This window comes from Thamnophis sirtalis, unplaced genomic scaffold (assembly GCF_051295495.1).
Source record: "Thamnophis sirtalis isolate CommonGarterSnake01/CBP01778 unplaced genomic scaffold, rThaSir2_p1.2 scaffold_8, whole genome shotgun sequence".
Lineage (NCBI taxonomy): Eukaryota > Metazoa > Chordata > Lepidosauria > Squamata > Natricidae > Thamnophis > Thamnophis sirtalis.
In genome coordinates this window covers 20497751-20510999 of record NW_028261388.1, presented here as the reverse complement: position 1 = coordinate 20510999, position 13249 = coordinate 20497751, and the positions used below count along the sequence as shown (strand labels likewise).

General features: G+C 35.0%; 1 protein-coding gene across 1 annotated transcript in view; it reads left to right on the top strand.

The window, feature by feature from the left end:
- The window catches only part of XPO4 (exportin 4), an 80173-nt gene that overhangs the window by 36930 nt on the left and 29994 nt on the right, over positions 1-13249 (top strand). Inside the window, exons 6-9 of the mRNA XM_087721214.1 lie at positions 565-718; positions 5363-5475; positions 8388-8545; positions 8753-8927. Of these exons, the coding sequence (XP_087577340.1) occupies positions 565-718; positions 5363-5475; positions 8388-8545; positions 8753-8927 (600 nt within the window). The remainder of the gene's footprint in view (positions 1-564; positions 719-5362; positions 5476-8387; positions 8546-8752; positions 8928-13249) is intronic.

The window sequence follows — 13249 nt, the reverse complement described above, 5'->3', positions numbered from 1 at the left end:
TGAGAGTAATAGTGAGACAGGGTTCTTTCTCCAGCTCCTACTTGTGAGTAACTCAAAACCAACTGTTGGCCACCATGAGAAGCAAAGACTTAAATAAGATGGGTTTTAAAGCCATCATGACTACAATTATGTTATTTGGACAAACTAGTAAGAGAAGGTCTTGTCATAAGCAAATCTGAATGTTTCATGATTCAGAACTGAAAGAAAGGTAGTGCTTCATGCTCAGAGACATAGCAATGGCAGTGTGTTGTAATGCTACATGAGCAGATAGTGGAATTGCACTCCTTTTCCTCTTCGTGGATTTCCTGTAGGCTTGTAATATATAGCATACTGGAGTAGGTGATCTTTTGATATGATTTATATACGATTAACCTAAACTTCTCAGCTGAAAAAGAACGAACTGTTATTTCTGTAACAAATGCATGATTTCTGTGTAAAAGATTCAGTCCGTGAGGGATAGAGTTAGATAGAGTTGTAATTAAAATGCTTAATTTTATTTGCATACTGATTTGTATTGGGCAAAGTTGAACGATTATTAAAACATCTGGTCTTTATTCTGTGCAGGAGGATGATCTCCGTCAGATCTTTATGCTCACAGTAGAGGTACTACAGGAATTCAGCCGGCGTGAAAATCTTAATGCTCAGATGTCTTCAGTCTTTCAACGTTACCTTGCACTAGCCAATCAGGTCTTAAGCTGGAATTTTCTTCCTCCAAATTATATCCTTTTGATCATTTGTCAAAATTCTGTGAAAGTATACCTCAGTTTCAGTACTATGAATCCTGTAAAGGAGAAGCAATATCTTAGATCTAAAGAAGGTTAACATCTGAGCATGCTAGAAGTCTATCAGGAAGTAGATGTAGTGATTATTCCAAGGTAGGTTTGTGTGTGTGTGTGTGTGTGTGTGTGTGTAATCACACATTTCTTTCTTTTTTTTCCACCCAGAAATATCTAATCTACTTAAAAATGCACATGAAAAAGCTAGATACAGTGTAATAAAAATGGTGGCTTTATTAGTAATATGAGCATAAAACATAATATTTATTATTGTTATCACTATTCTAATAAGCAAAGTTATTCTCTAAAGCATGTCTTTTTATAGCTACATAAAAGTAAAAGTCACATTCCCCATAATTCAAATTTCTTGGGTAGCCAAAAGGCTCTGAGGGGACATTAAAGGATAGATAGACAGGCAGAGAAATGGAACAGAAAGGGTGACTTCTGGTCAATATCCTACTGTATATTGCAAACTGAGAGGGGATAGTTTAAAATCTGCCTTCAGATCCCCTTTTCCAAGAGTTCCCTAATAAAGAACTTACATTAGGCCAATGCCAGTTAGATTGAACCTCTTGACACCTTTAGTCTATAAGCTGGGAATTTCTTAGTTGCTCTGGCAAAAATTTCACTCTTGCCCAGCCCAAGACATTCCCTTATATCAGTGGTTCTCAACCTGTGGGTTGGGACCCCTTTGGGGTCACCTAATACCATCGGAAATCACATATTTTCAATGGTCTTAGGAACCGAGACACCAATTTTATGGTTGGGGGTTACCACAACATGAGGAATTGTACTAAAGGGTTGCGGCATTGGGAAGGTTAAGAACCACTGCCTTATATCAAAGCTTATATGGTTAGAAAAGTATACTTATTGGGGAAAGGGAATATATCACATAGAAAAAAGTGAATGCATATGCAGAATTGTGAAGAAGATCAACACAATTAATCTAGGCTGACCAGGTGCTTGTTATTTTCTTGAATAAAACCTTGACTGTCGGCATATGAACTGTCACAGTTCATAGCTAGGGATCTAGTTAGAGGTAGCATCTAGAGCTCTTCATGGAACATTTATATGCTCCACTTCTCTGTCTGTATATTTTGTCCCTCTCTTTTGTCTTTTTTTTTTAGCATCATCCTCAGTTCTACAGAACACAGAGGAAAAGTGAAAGCCACTTTCTCTGTGAAGGTTGTTTTGTCCAGCAAAGCCAGAATGCTCAGCCTTGGATGTTCTGGATCTATCTAGCAAGTAACAAATTATTTAGCAATTAAAGCCATCTTAGTAATACTTGATAAAATTCTAAAGATGCAGTCTATTTTCCCCAAGTTATGACATTGTATAAATAGGATTACATGGCTTTTTAAGGGAACAAAAGCTGGATTGTTTTGATTCTGGCTTCTAACTGTAGGTCCAACTTATCAGACACTTTAGGGGGCACTGTTGTGCCATATCAAAAATCTAGAGATTTGTCTTCTTGCCTTATGACAACAAAATAGTTTGAGAACTGGGATAGCTCCCTAATGTAAAAGGACTACAACTTTGGGATTGTTTAGAACAAAAGACAGTGTAGGGAAAAATAATAGAGGTTTTATGTACATATTCCTCTTAATGAAGGAAGATTCAAGAGTGACAGAACAAAATGCTTTTTCAAACTACATACCATATTTTTGGAGTATAAGACGCACCACAGTATAAGACGCACCAAGGTTTTGAAGAGGCAAATTAAAAAAAAGTTTTTGCACTCTCCCAAAAATGGTCTGTTTTTTGCGAAAACAGGCCTGGTTTTTTGTCAAAAAAAAAAGGGCATGCATAGCCTTTAGGAGGCTTATAGAGTGCTCCTGGGGACTGGGAGGGCCAAAACAATCAAAAAATGGACCATTTTTTGCTCATTTCTGCCCTCCCCAGCCCCCAGGAGCACTCTGCAAGACTCCTAAAGGCTATGCATGGCCATTTTGGTGAAGGGGACGGAGTTTTGGGAGGTAAAAAAATGCTGTATTCAGTGTATAAGACACACCCAGAGTTTCAGCCTCTTTTGTGGGGGAAAAAGGTTCGTCTTATACTCTGAAAAATACGGTAATCAAAGTGTGGAATCTGTTGCCAGCAATTATAATGGGTGTTAACTTGGATGGCTTTAAAAAGGGACAAGACAGGTTCATGAAGGATTAGACTATCAATGACTAATAATAGTCATTTACTACTTTCTGAATTATAAGCAATATGTCTTTTATACAGCATAAAGGGAAGATAATGTAAGATAATATTTCCCTGAAGTTCAGGCTTTATTTTTATTGTTTATTTGCTACATACTGTACATATATATCCCACTTTTCCTCCTGGAACTCAAGGCAGGATACATCGTACCCCATTCTTTTTTAATCCCCACAGTGACATTCCTGTTAGTTTGGTTGTGCTGAGAGAGGAGGGGAGATAACACCAGAATCACCCATTTGGCTTCCAGGGCTGAAAGTGGATTTGGGCCCTGGGTCTTCTCAGTCCAAATATTTAACCACTACACTGTAACTTTGGCGAACTTCCAAGTAATCCCTGTCACAGAATGCAGGATTGTATGGGATTGTTTAACAAGTTTTAATTCATAACTCTTAATTCTTAATTCCATTTCTTCTTCAGAAAACAGATGAATTAAAAGGGAATTTGATGTGTATCCGCTTACGCAAGCCTTAATGTTAAACTGCATTGAAAGTATGCTTTAAGTGTCAAAGTGGAGAGCTACAGCTTTGGCTTACAGAAAAAAAGGAGAACATCAATTTTTCTCCAGCAATTGCTATTACAGGACTTACAATAATACAATACAATAGCAGAGTTGGAAAGGACCTTGGAAGTCTTCTTGTCCAACCCCCTGCCTAGGCAAGAAACCCTATACCATTTCAGACAGATGGCTATCCAGTGTTGGGGCTTTCACAACTTCTGGAGGCAAGCTGTTCCACTGATTGATTGTTCTAACTGTGAGGAAATTTCTCCTCAGTTCTAAGTTGCTTCTCTCCTTGATTAGGGTTCCACCCATTGCTTCTTGTTCTACCTTCAGGTGCTTTGGAGAATAGTTTGACTCTCTCTTCTTTGTGGTAACCCCTCAGATATTGGAACACTGCTGTCATGTCTCCCCTAGTCCTTCTTTTCATTAAACTAGATGTACTCAGTTCCTGCAACCGTTCTTCATATGGTTTAGCCTCCAGTCCCCTAATCATCTTTGTTGCTCTTCTCTGCACTCTTTCTAGAGTCTCCACATCTTTTTTACATCGTGGCCACCAAAACTGAATGCAATATTCCAAATGCCTTACCAAGGCATTATAAAGTGGTATTAACACTTCATGTGATCTTGATTCTATCCTTCTGTTTATGCAGCCTAGAACTGTGTTGGCTTTTTTGGCAGCTGCTGCATACGGCTGGCTCCTATTTAAATGGTTGTCCACTAGGACTCCAACATCCCTCTCACAATTACTACTACTGAGCAAGATACTACCTATACCATACCTGTGCATTTTGTTTTTCTTACCTAAATGTAGAACCTTACTTTTTTCACCATTGAATTTCATTTTGTTAGATAGTGCCCAGTGTTCAGGTTTGTAAAGATCTTACTGTATTTTAAGCCTATCTTCTGGAGTGTTGGCTATTCCTGCCAGCTTGGTGTCATCTGCAAATTTGATGAGTTCCCCATTTATTCCCTCATCCATTCTATTTTATCTAGTAGTAGGTTATGGTCTACTTTATCAAATGCCTTACTTAAGTCCAAGTAAATTATATCAACGGCATTCTTCTGCAAGTGCATATGTATTCTGGATAACTGCCCTGTGTTTTAAGTATTCATAGCTTGCAACTTTGGAGTAGTGTTTAATGTAAATGCACAAAATGATATTATGTTTGTATTTTTACATTGATTCTCTATGTATACTAATATCCTTTTTGTAGGATCATCTTGTATTATCGGAAGCATAGCATATGTTTTATCTTTTAAAGACTGCTCCTATGTAAAGTTATTAGTAAAGAAACTCAATCAAAATTAGTGTGATGTGTGTGCATGAGGTTGGGATATAAAGTTCCAGATTTAAACCATGTATCCATTATCCCTGCTGTGAAGTGTGTAGACACGCATGCATATGTGTAATTGATACATTTTTTAATCTAACAAGAAGCTAAACTCAATTGAATCCTTTGAAGTATGTAGGATATGCTAGTAGGTTTCAAAGACTTAAATTTCCAGGCAGCATCTGACAAAACCAGCCAAAAGCATTTTAATATACAAAGCATATTTTGGACAGGTTTGATACCTGTTGAATGTGGTGTCATTTTTGTCCCTTGTCTCATCGGAACGATTATTACACGATTAAGCCACTATGGAATGTTTCGTCATTGTGATCAAACTGTTATCTGGCATTCCTAGGGTGTTCTTTTTTGCAGTACAATGTCTTTTATTCCTTGTCCTCATGCATGAATTATGCTGTGTATGTGAAGAGGCTTAAAATTTGTTTCCATTGCATTCTTTCTGAATGGGACCTGTTGTATCAGGGATTTAAAAAAAAGAAAAAGAAGAAGGCCAAATTGGAATGTTGTTGTTGACCTTGACACCAGACAACTAGGCAGACATTATATAGCTATGTTTGAATCCTCACAAAATGTGATGCTAAAGCCAACAGAGTCCTGGCGTGAGACCCTCCTGGACAGCAGAGTGATGGAGCTTTTCTTTACAGTAAGTTCCATTGTTCTCTTTTGCTAGTTTTAGCAACAACGCTACAGCTCCCATCACTTCTTTCTCAGATTGTTGTTGGATTTTTCCCTCTCTTGGATGCGGTAGGAAGACTTCAGGTAAGAGTTGCATAAATCATACTCTATGCTTCACCAACACAACCGGTTAAATCTTTTAAACCCGTCAATGTTTGCACTGATTCCTCTGCATTGTGTTCATTTAATTTAACAGTGGTTGTGATTTGAACAGCGTTGTTGGATATCTTTCAGTAACTTCTTCAGTATTGCTGGTCAAATAAAATTTCTCTAGTTGAGATTGTAAACACAAATTAAGCTATGCCTGCTCTCCTCTTAGGCATTATGCAAATAGAGTAAAACAAAAGTAAAGGGAGCTTAAAGCTGCTTCCCATTTGGCAACTTCCTACATGGGTAATGTTTCCATTTAGGAAACCTATGTTTATTCTGGCATGTACCATAAGAGTGCCTGCATGATGCATATGGCTTTTCCTCTGGAATCTTAGTTCTGTATAAGAATTTGTGGCATTTCATGTGAACCAGCCTGTGCTATTTGCGTTCTTCATTAAATGTTCAGTCCAGTCATCTGCAAGTTCAATATGCAGAAGAAGGAAATCCCAATTTAACTACGATCAATATCCAGCAAAGGAAAAAAAGAAAAAATCAGAAGCAACAACCAAGCAGAGATAGTGTAACAGTCATATTATGTCTAAAAATTAAGCCAAGGTGAGGAACAAATTGAATAAAATATAAGGAAATGGTGTAAAACAAGCTAAAAGCTTGTTTTAAAAGCTCAGAATCTATGTGAATTTTAAAAAGGTTTTTATTTGTTAAATAGAACCAAAATGTAATAAATAATCATTAAAAATACAATAAAATACTAATTAGAATGAATTAAAACTAACAAAATCCCATGTAATACCTATTATTCTAGAATTAGCTCAGTGCTTTAATGTATTATTAAATCTAGACCATATAGAAATTGCTCCATATTCTTATGTTTCAAAAATTGATAGAGAATACATCTCCTGAATAGCAATACTTTTTTCAACATGATGAGTATACATTTTCTCCCCCAAGGTATTATTTTCTATGAATTAATGGAGAAATTGACCATGTTTTTAGCATTAGACACCTGCCTTAGGTAATCTATTTTTGGAAGATAAACAGCAACTGTCCCCCCCGCGCCCCCCCCCCCAAATTAGAATGAGATAGCTAGAATTTGGGATTATTGCTTCTAAAACAATTGATGAGTTTAAGACTTTTTTAATGCTTTTATATAGCATGCTATTTTTTCAAAACATTTAACATTTAGTATGGTTATGTAGTTGTACGTTTTTAATCTTGCTCAGGCATTTAAAAAAAACTTGCTGGCAGACCACTTAACAGCTGCACACAATATGAACAGCTGTCTAGACAACCAGACAGTTGCTACTGTCAGCTGGGACCTCCTCAAGAAAATAGCTTTTAGGTTTACAGGTTAACCCTTTCTAATGTAATTCTTCATTAGCCAGTTTGGGTTAAATTCCTTTGCTTGCTGGTAAAGGAACTAAATTTTAGATTTAAGTATTGTTTTCACCAGATTCACTTTTCCCAATAAACATCAACTCTGTGTTAATGAAATAGAGGTTAATAGTTTTATTTGTATGTACTGGATCTCCAAAAGAGCTATTGTCCTACATATGATTATAAATTCCTCATTTAGAGTGGATTTGCTCCATTTGTAACTTAATTTAAATAATATATTCCTTGATTGTCAACAAAATCAGTAGTGAATTTAATTTTTAAAATAATTACATGTGTCTTTCATTATTATCCAGAGAATATATTCTAGTTTGTAGGTATTATATTTTTTTAACTAAACTTCCAATTTTCCCTATAAATAAAAATAAATTCTCCATTTTTCACAACTGTGTATTTTGTTGTAGGTATAACAACTGTACATTATACTTTGTTGTAGGTTTCTGCATTTATTAAACTCTATGTATTGTGAGCAGTTCATAAAACATGTTAAGCACATCTAATAATATGATAACAATAAATATTAATTTAAGGTGCCTTTAAATTGATTGTGAGACTAGTATTTGTTAGGTTATAATGACCATCTGAAGTATTAAATTTGTTTAAACAAGGAGAAAACAGTTGTCCCATATTATTTTATAATAATATATCCTAAAAGCATATCAGGACATTGAATTCAGAAATTATATTGTGCATCCAAGGTTGTCTTTTAAAGATTGGTCTCTTGATGCCCACACTTGCTATAAATATTCAGTCTACAAATGATTGATCTATAGGAGTGATTTATCATCCATGAGGATCCCTTAAGGAGGCTAGTGCCAAAAAGGAGAGCAGTCTCGCAGACTGAAACAATAGGATTGAGACTAAAGAGGTTTGGGAAGTTATAAGAAGATTTTGCTTCAAGGAAATGCATTTGGTTTCTTGAGAGTTTGGTGTTTACCTCTACTAAAGAAGCATCTATATAATCTTGATTGAACTTGTCGACTAACTTTAGCAAGGCACTGTAGCCCAGGCATAGTTAGCATAATAGAGATGGCTGTCATTATTGCTGTTTTTAGAAGGAGCAGCATGTCTGACTGGCTGGCAACTGTTTCCCTCTCAGACTTAAAATGCATAGACAGTTTAACATGTAGGTAGGTCCCTGGCTTTGACTAATTTAATGTGACTGTTTGAATTGATCTTCTGAAGTGGCAGTTTGCATACATACCAAGGAATGACTACTAATACACGAGATACTAGGGAAGGCTGTTTATGTGGTGGTGGGGTGCATGTGCGTTTGCTCACGCTCTTTAGGAGTGCGTCATGTGATTATGGTAAAAGAACATCTTCTTTCTTCTCCCCACCTCCTCGTGTGGTGTTAACCCTCTCACTTCTGAAAAGGTGCATCGAAAAATTAGAGAAGACACCGATATGGCACAAGACTCTCTGCAGTGTTTAGCCCAGCTAGCCTCTCTTCATGGGCCAATCTTTCCAGATGAAAGCTCTCAAATTGATTATTTGGCTCACTTCATTGAGGGATTGCTCAATACTATCAATGGGTAGGTAATATGCTTACTTCCTAGAATTTGGGATTGCTGGGGAAGGGAGGTGGGACTTCTGTTCTGTTGTTTGAAGAACAGTTTGAAGAGCGGCATAGCATTAGAACATAAAAGATACCTTTCTGAGCAATAATGAAATGCTTTTCAACTTTACAATAAAGTTATTGGGCTGTTCTCTCTTTTTTTTTTAAAATGTTCTGTCTACAGGATTGAGATAGAAGATTCTGAAGCTGTGGGCATATCCAGTATAATCAGCAATTTGATCACTGTATTTCCTCGCAATATATTAACAGCCATTCCAAATGAACTTTTCTCTTCGTTTGTTAACTGCCTCACACATCTCACTTGCTCTTTTGGAAGAAGTGCCGCCTTGGAAGAAGTTGTAAGTAGCAACTTTAATTTTGTGAGGTTCTTCCAAAATGTTGAAACTTTAAAATACTTTTAGTTTTATGTAATGTCTAGCTTATGGTGCTATTCCCCCCCCCCCCCAAAGTACTCAGTTAATTTGTAATGGTTACAGTGAGATGCATCCTTTTCTGTGGTCCTATTCTGTTTTATGAAGAAATTTATAGTTGGTTTATAGGCTCCTAATGAAGTACAAAATCACCCTGACTTAAAGCAATGTTCTAGAACTAGATGCAGAATTGGCAGTTCTGCAGTGAACTATATATTTATGTTGTGTTTTGATATTTTCCTCAGTTTAATATTGTTTGATATTAGCATGAAAAAATGAAGTTTTGGCATTATGTTACTCCAATTAATACATTTTAGTTCCTGTTATAACATTTTGTGTGGGGATTATATGGGTATTGTTGGATGTAGCAGGTTGAACTGGATAATTTCCCACATGTGAACGTTTTTGTTGCCTTTACTGCATTATTTATAAGTTTAAAGCAATTAACTGAAAAGAAATAACTAAATCTGTATACCTTGGGATTCATATTATAATCCTTATAATATTATTCATATTATAAGGATTCTTCTGTAAAGTGGCTTATAGTTGTAACTGTATGTATAACTATTTATAAGGAAAATACAAAACTGAGTAAGAGCAAGGTATGAAAACTGGTAATGTAGGCTTTTTTAAAATCTGAGCTTCTGGTGTTAAAGAATCTGTGTTTGGTATCCAATTTAATGGGATTTTTTTTTTCATTTAATTGTTCTTTCCTATAAAGCACTCCATATCTCTCTCATCTTGCATTTTAATTTACATATATTTTATCTCTAATTCTCCTGCACTATTGAGTAAGAGATCTACGTACCATCTGTGTAACATCTAGTTTGGGCTTCCAGAATTGTCTTCAGCTTTTGCTATGTAAAATTAAGATTTAGGAATAAGAGGCGAATTTCAAAGTTCCACTTTTCAAATTTAGCAGAACAGGTCAAGAGCAATTATTGGATGGACCATCTACTATATATTGCCTGTGGATTGGACAGAGCAGACCAATTTCCCTACTCTGTGCTGGTGTTTACTTTTGAAACTATAAAGTGATTTTTTTAATATATTGGAATAAAAGGTTTTTTTTTAACACTTGTGAATTTTGTCTTGAGATTGATAGTTTGAATAAAATATCATTTACATTTTTACCATCATTTAAAATGCATTATCCTCAGAAATTCAGAAAGCCATCTTATCACAGCAATGCTCAAAGCAATTAATAAAATATTTGGTTTTAATTTTAGAATTCAATTTTAGATATTAAATCATTGTGGCCTTTAGTTTTCTGGTTTTGGCACATATGGCGGTGTCTCAAACACCAGATGGGTATAATATTTCCTGCAGAGGAGTTTGCTTTGACAGTTCTTAATACCTTGTAGGTTTATACTGGCACAGTATGTCCTTGTGTCCCAAAAAGGTTTTAAATGTGTGTTCTTAAGAATATAAGTATAAGTATAATCTTTATTGTCATTGTACTTAAATACAACAAAACTGGTTATATGAAGAAGTGATATGGTAGACAGTGTATTTTTTCAATTGCAAATGCAATTTTCATGGGTTGGCCACATATTGATAATGACAAACTTATAGGATATTGGTGCATTGGAATCTAGGAGAGATATCCAATGCTTCAGATCCAATTCTAATTAGATACTACAGATGATATAGCCATCTATACCCAGCAAAAGATGCAGCTGCTTTAAAGAGTTGAGATAAATACAATATATGTGCCTCTAGATAGTCAAAATAACATTTTTTCCAAATCAGAACTGAATCTCTATATAGTTCTAGAATCTAGCGTCCTACCTTATTTATGAATTTTTCACGTGGTTGTACCTTGAATTACTAAAGGAATGTTTTATTAGCCCTGTCAATACTACACAGATTTTAAAAAAAACAATAGAAAGTTTGCTCCTTCCTTACAGTATTGATTTTTGCTTTGTATATTTAAGTTCATAGTGGAGAAATAGATTTTATATGGAGCAAAAAAAAGTGGGGGGTGAGTTTTACTGTTGTGCTGTATTGATTTTCCTCATCACCTTTGACAGATTTTTCCATAAAGTCGTTAGTATGGGGCTAAGATCCCCAGCGCGCTTGCTAGCATATAGCAAGCAGCAGGCAATTATCTTCCCGCATTCTTCTTAAATAGCAACGGATTTTGGCATCGCACTGGGCTTTGTAGTAATCAGAAGTGTGAGCCAGTTCCAAAGCTCCGTATAACGTGAGCTTTACCTCAGGCCATTCCACTCATGGAATCATTAGAAAAGTTTTGTCATGTTGACTGAGAAAACAAGCAGTAGGATTTGTGAACTGAACCATGTTGGTTTCGCTAGCTCTGAAATCTTGAAGTAATGATGTAAGATAAGTCCTAAGTCTTCTTCAGGAAGGGCCCGTTGTGGCCACTTTCACTATTGGAAATTCACAACTAATGAATAAGCCCCATTATCCTATGTATTGCAGTGTGAAATTATTAATTGTTCATTAGTTTAAACAGTATGTTGAGCTAACCAGCAGGTTGGGAATTACTAGTTTAAATTTTTTTATGGGGCTTTTGCTAATGTGTCAGTATTAATAGGAAATTTTTTTCCCCGTAGTAGCAGATTTGTAAAAGAGATGTGAAAACTCCTGTTATTTATTTATTATCTGGAACCTATCTGTTATTAGTTCTAGCATTGTAGCAAATCTAATGCTCAAGTAGGATTTAATTCTTATTTATTAGATTTATAGCCTATATTTATTTTGTACAAGGCATGGTAACATGAGGTACACAATATTCTCCCCTCCTATTTTCCTTATGACAACCTTACATTGTAGCCTACGTAAGAATGACTATTCAAAAGTTAACTAAGTTGCCTGAGGGGAGACTAGAGCTCATAGTTTTCCAGTTGCTAGCCCAGCACTACGTTAAACTGATTCTCACTTTTTAAATGAATTTAATTTTTTTAAAGGAAAAAATATATAAAACATTTGATATAAGCAACATGCACATAGGAAAATCATGCCATCTTAATCAGCTTGACCCCTAAACCCCACGTTTCTTCTGTATATTGTTAACAAAATTTGCAGATTTTTTTTAAACAATGAAATAAAATTGGAGCTTTGCTTCTACTTTTCAGAATAGTAATTTCTAACATTATTTTCCAGTTGCTTTTTTGTTTTTATTTGAAAAATCAATTTTGTGTAATTTAGTTTGCCTATAGATATATTTTTGGATAAGTAATAAATAAAAGTATAGTTTATTCGAGCAACACTCCTTCCTTTTTGGATTAAATTTACTTTAAATTAGTAAATTTAGTCTCAATTTCTGTTATAGACAGATCTACAAACTAATAAAACCTAAATAATATAGCAAAAAATTTGTAACAAAGAGTAAGTCATCAACGCTATTATGTATATTAAAGCCATTTTGCCCCTCGCTATATTTTGTTACTGCATTGCTTTTCAGAAAAAGAGAATTAACAAAATCAGAGAACACGTTTGCCTTGTGAAATGTTGTAAATCTAAAAGGCTATCTGTATCCACAAGAGAAGCTCTTTTTTCTCGTTTTGCTTTAACCATTTCCATGGACTTCTGAAAAGGGAACACTTGTCTGCATTTTTTTTAACCTTTCAGAGCAGGGTTTTCAAACTGTATTCCACGGAACTATGGAGTCCCATAAGAGTTTGACGAGATTCTGTGAGAGATTAAGGGGGGAAAAGTTACTTATATTCAGCCAAATAAATTTTAAATTTGACCTTAAATTATAGCATTTGCGGCCCCAAAAATGTGAAAACTCCTCTATTAGGGGTCAGAGGTTTTTTTGGTATGAACATTTGAAAACACAGATTAATTTCTTTCTTATCTTGTCATTTTATATATAGTTTAAAATGTACTAGGAAGTATTTGTGATCCAGGTTCTTTTAAAAATGAATTTTTCAATTAAATTGTTTGGGAATAGCTTTTTAGTTTCTTCCGTTCACATCTTTATATCTAATGCCATATAAATGAAAAATAAGACTAGCAGAAAATCTCCCTCATTCACGTTTGATTATATTTGTTGAAAAAGTCTGCTGGATTACTTGACCACTGTAATCTTACTGTGTAAAGATTTAAAAAACGAAGAACTTCATATTTCAAAAGTTAAAATGTGATTTTTATTATAATAACACTTTCTGATCATTTATTCTTGAGCTACTATTGGGTTTACCCTTTTATTTGGGAGATAACTGAATTGTTTTAAATCTTCTGATTTTGCATAAGAGAAACATGTTCTCTGTGTGTGTCTG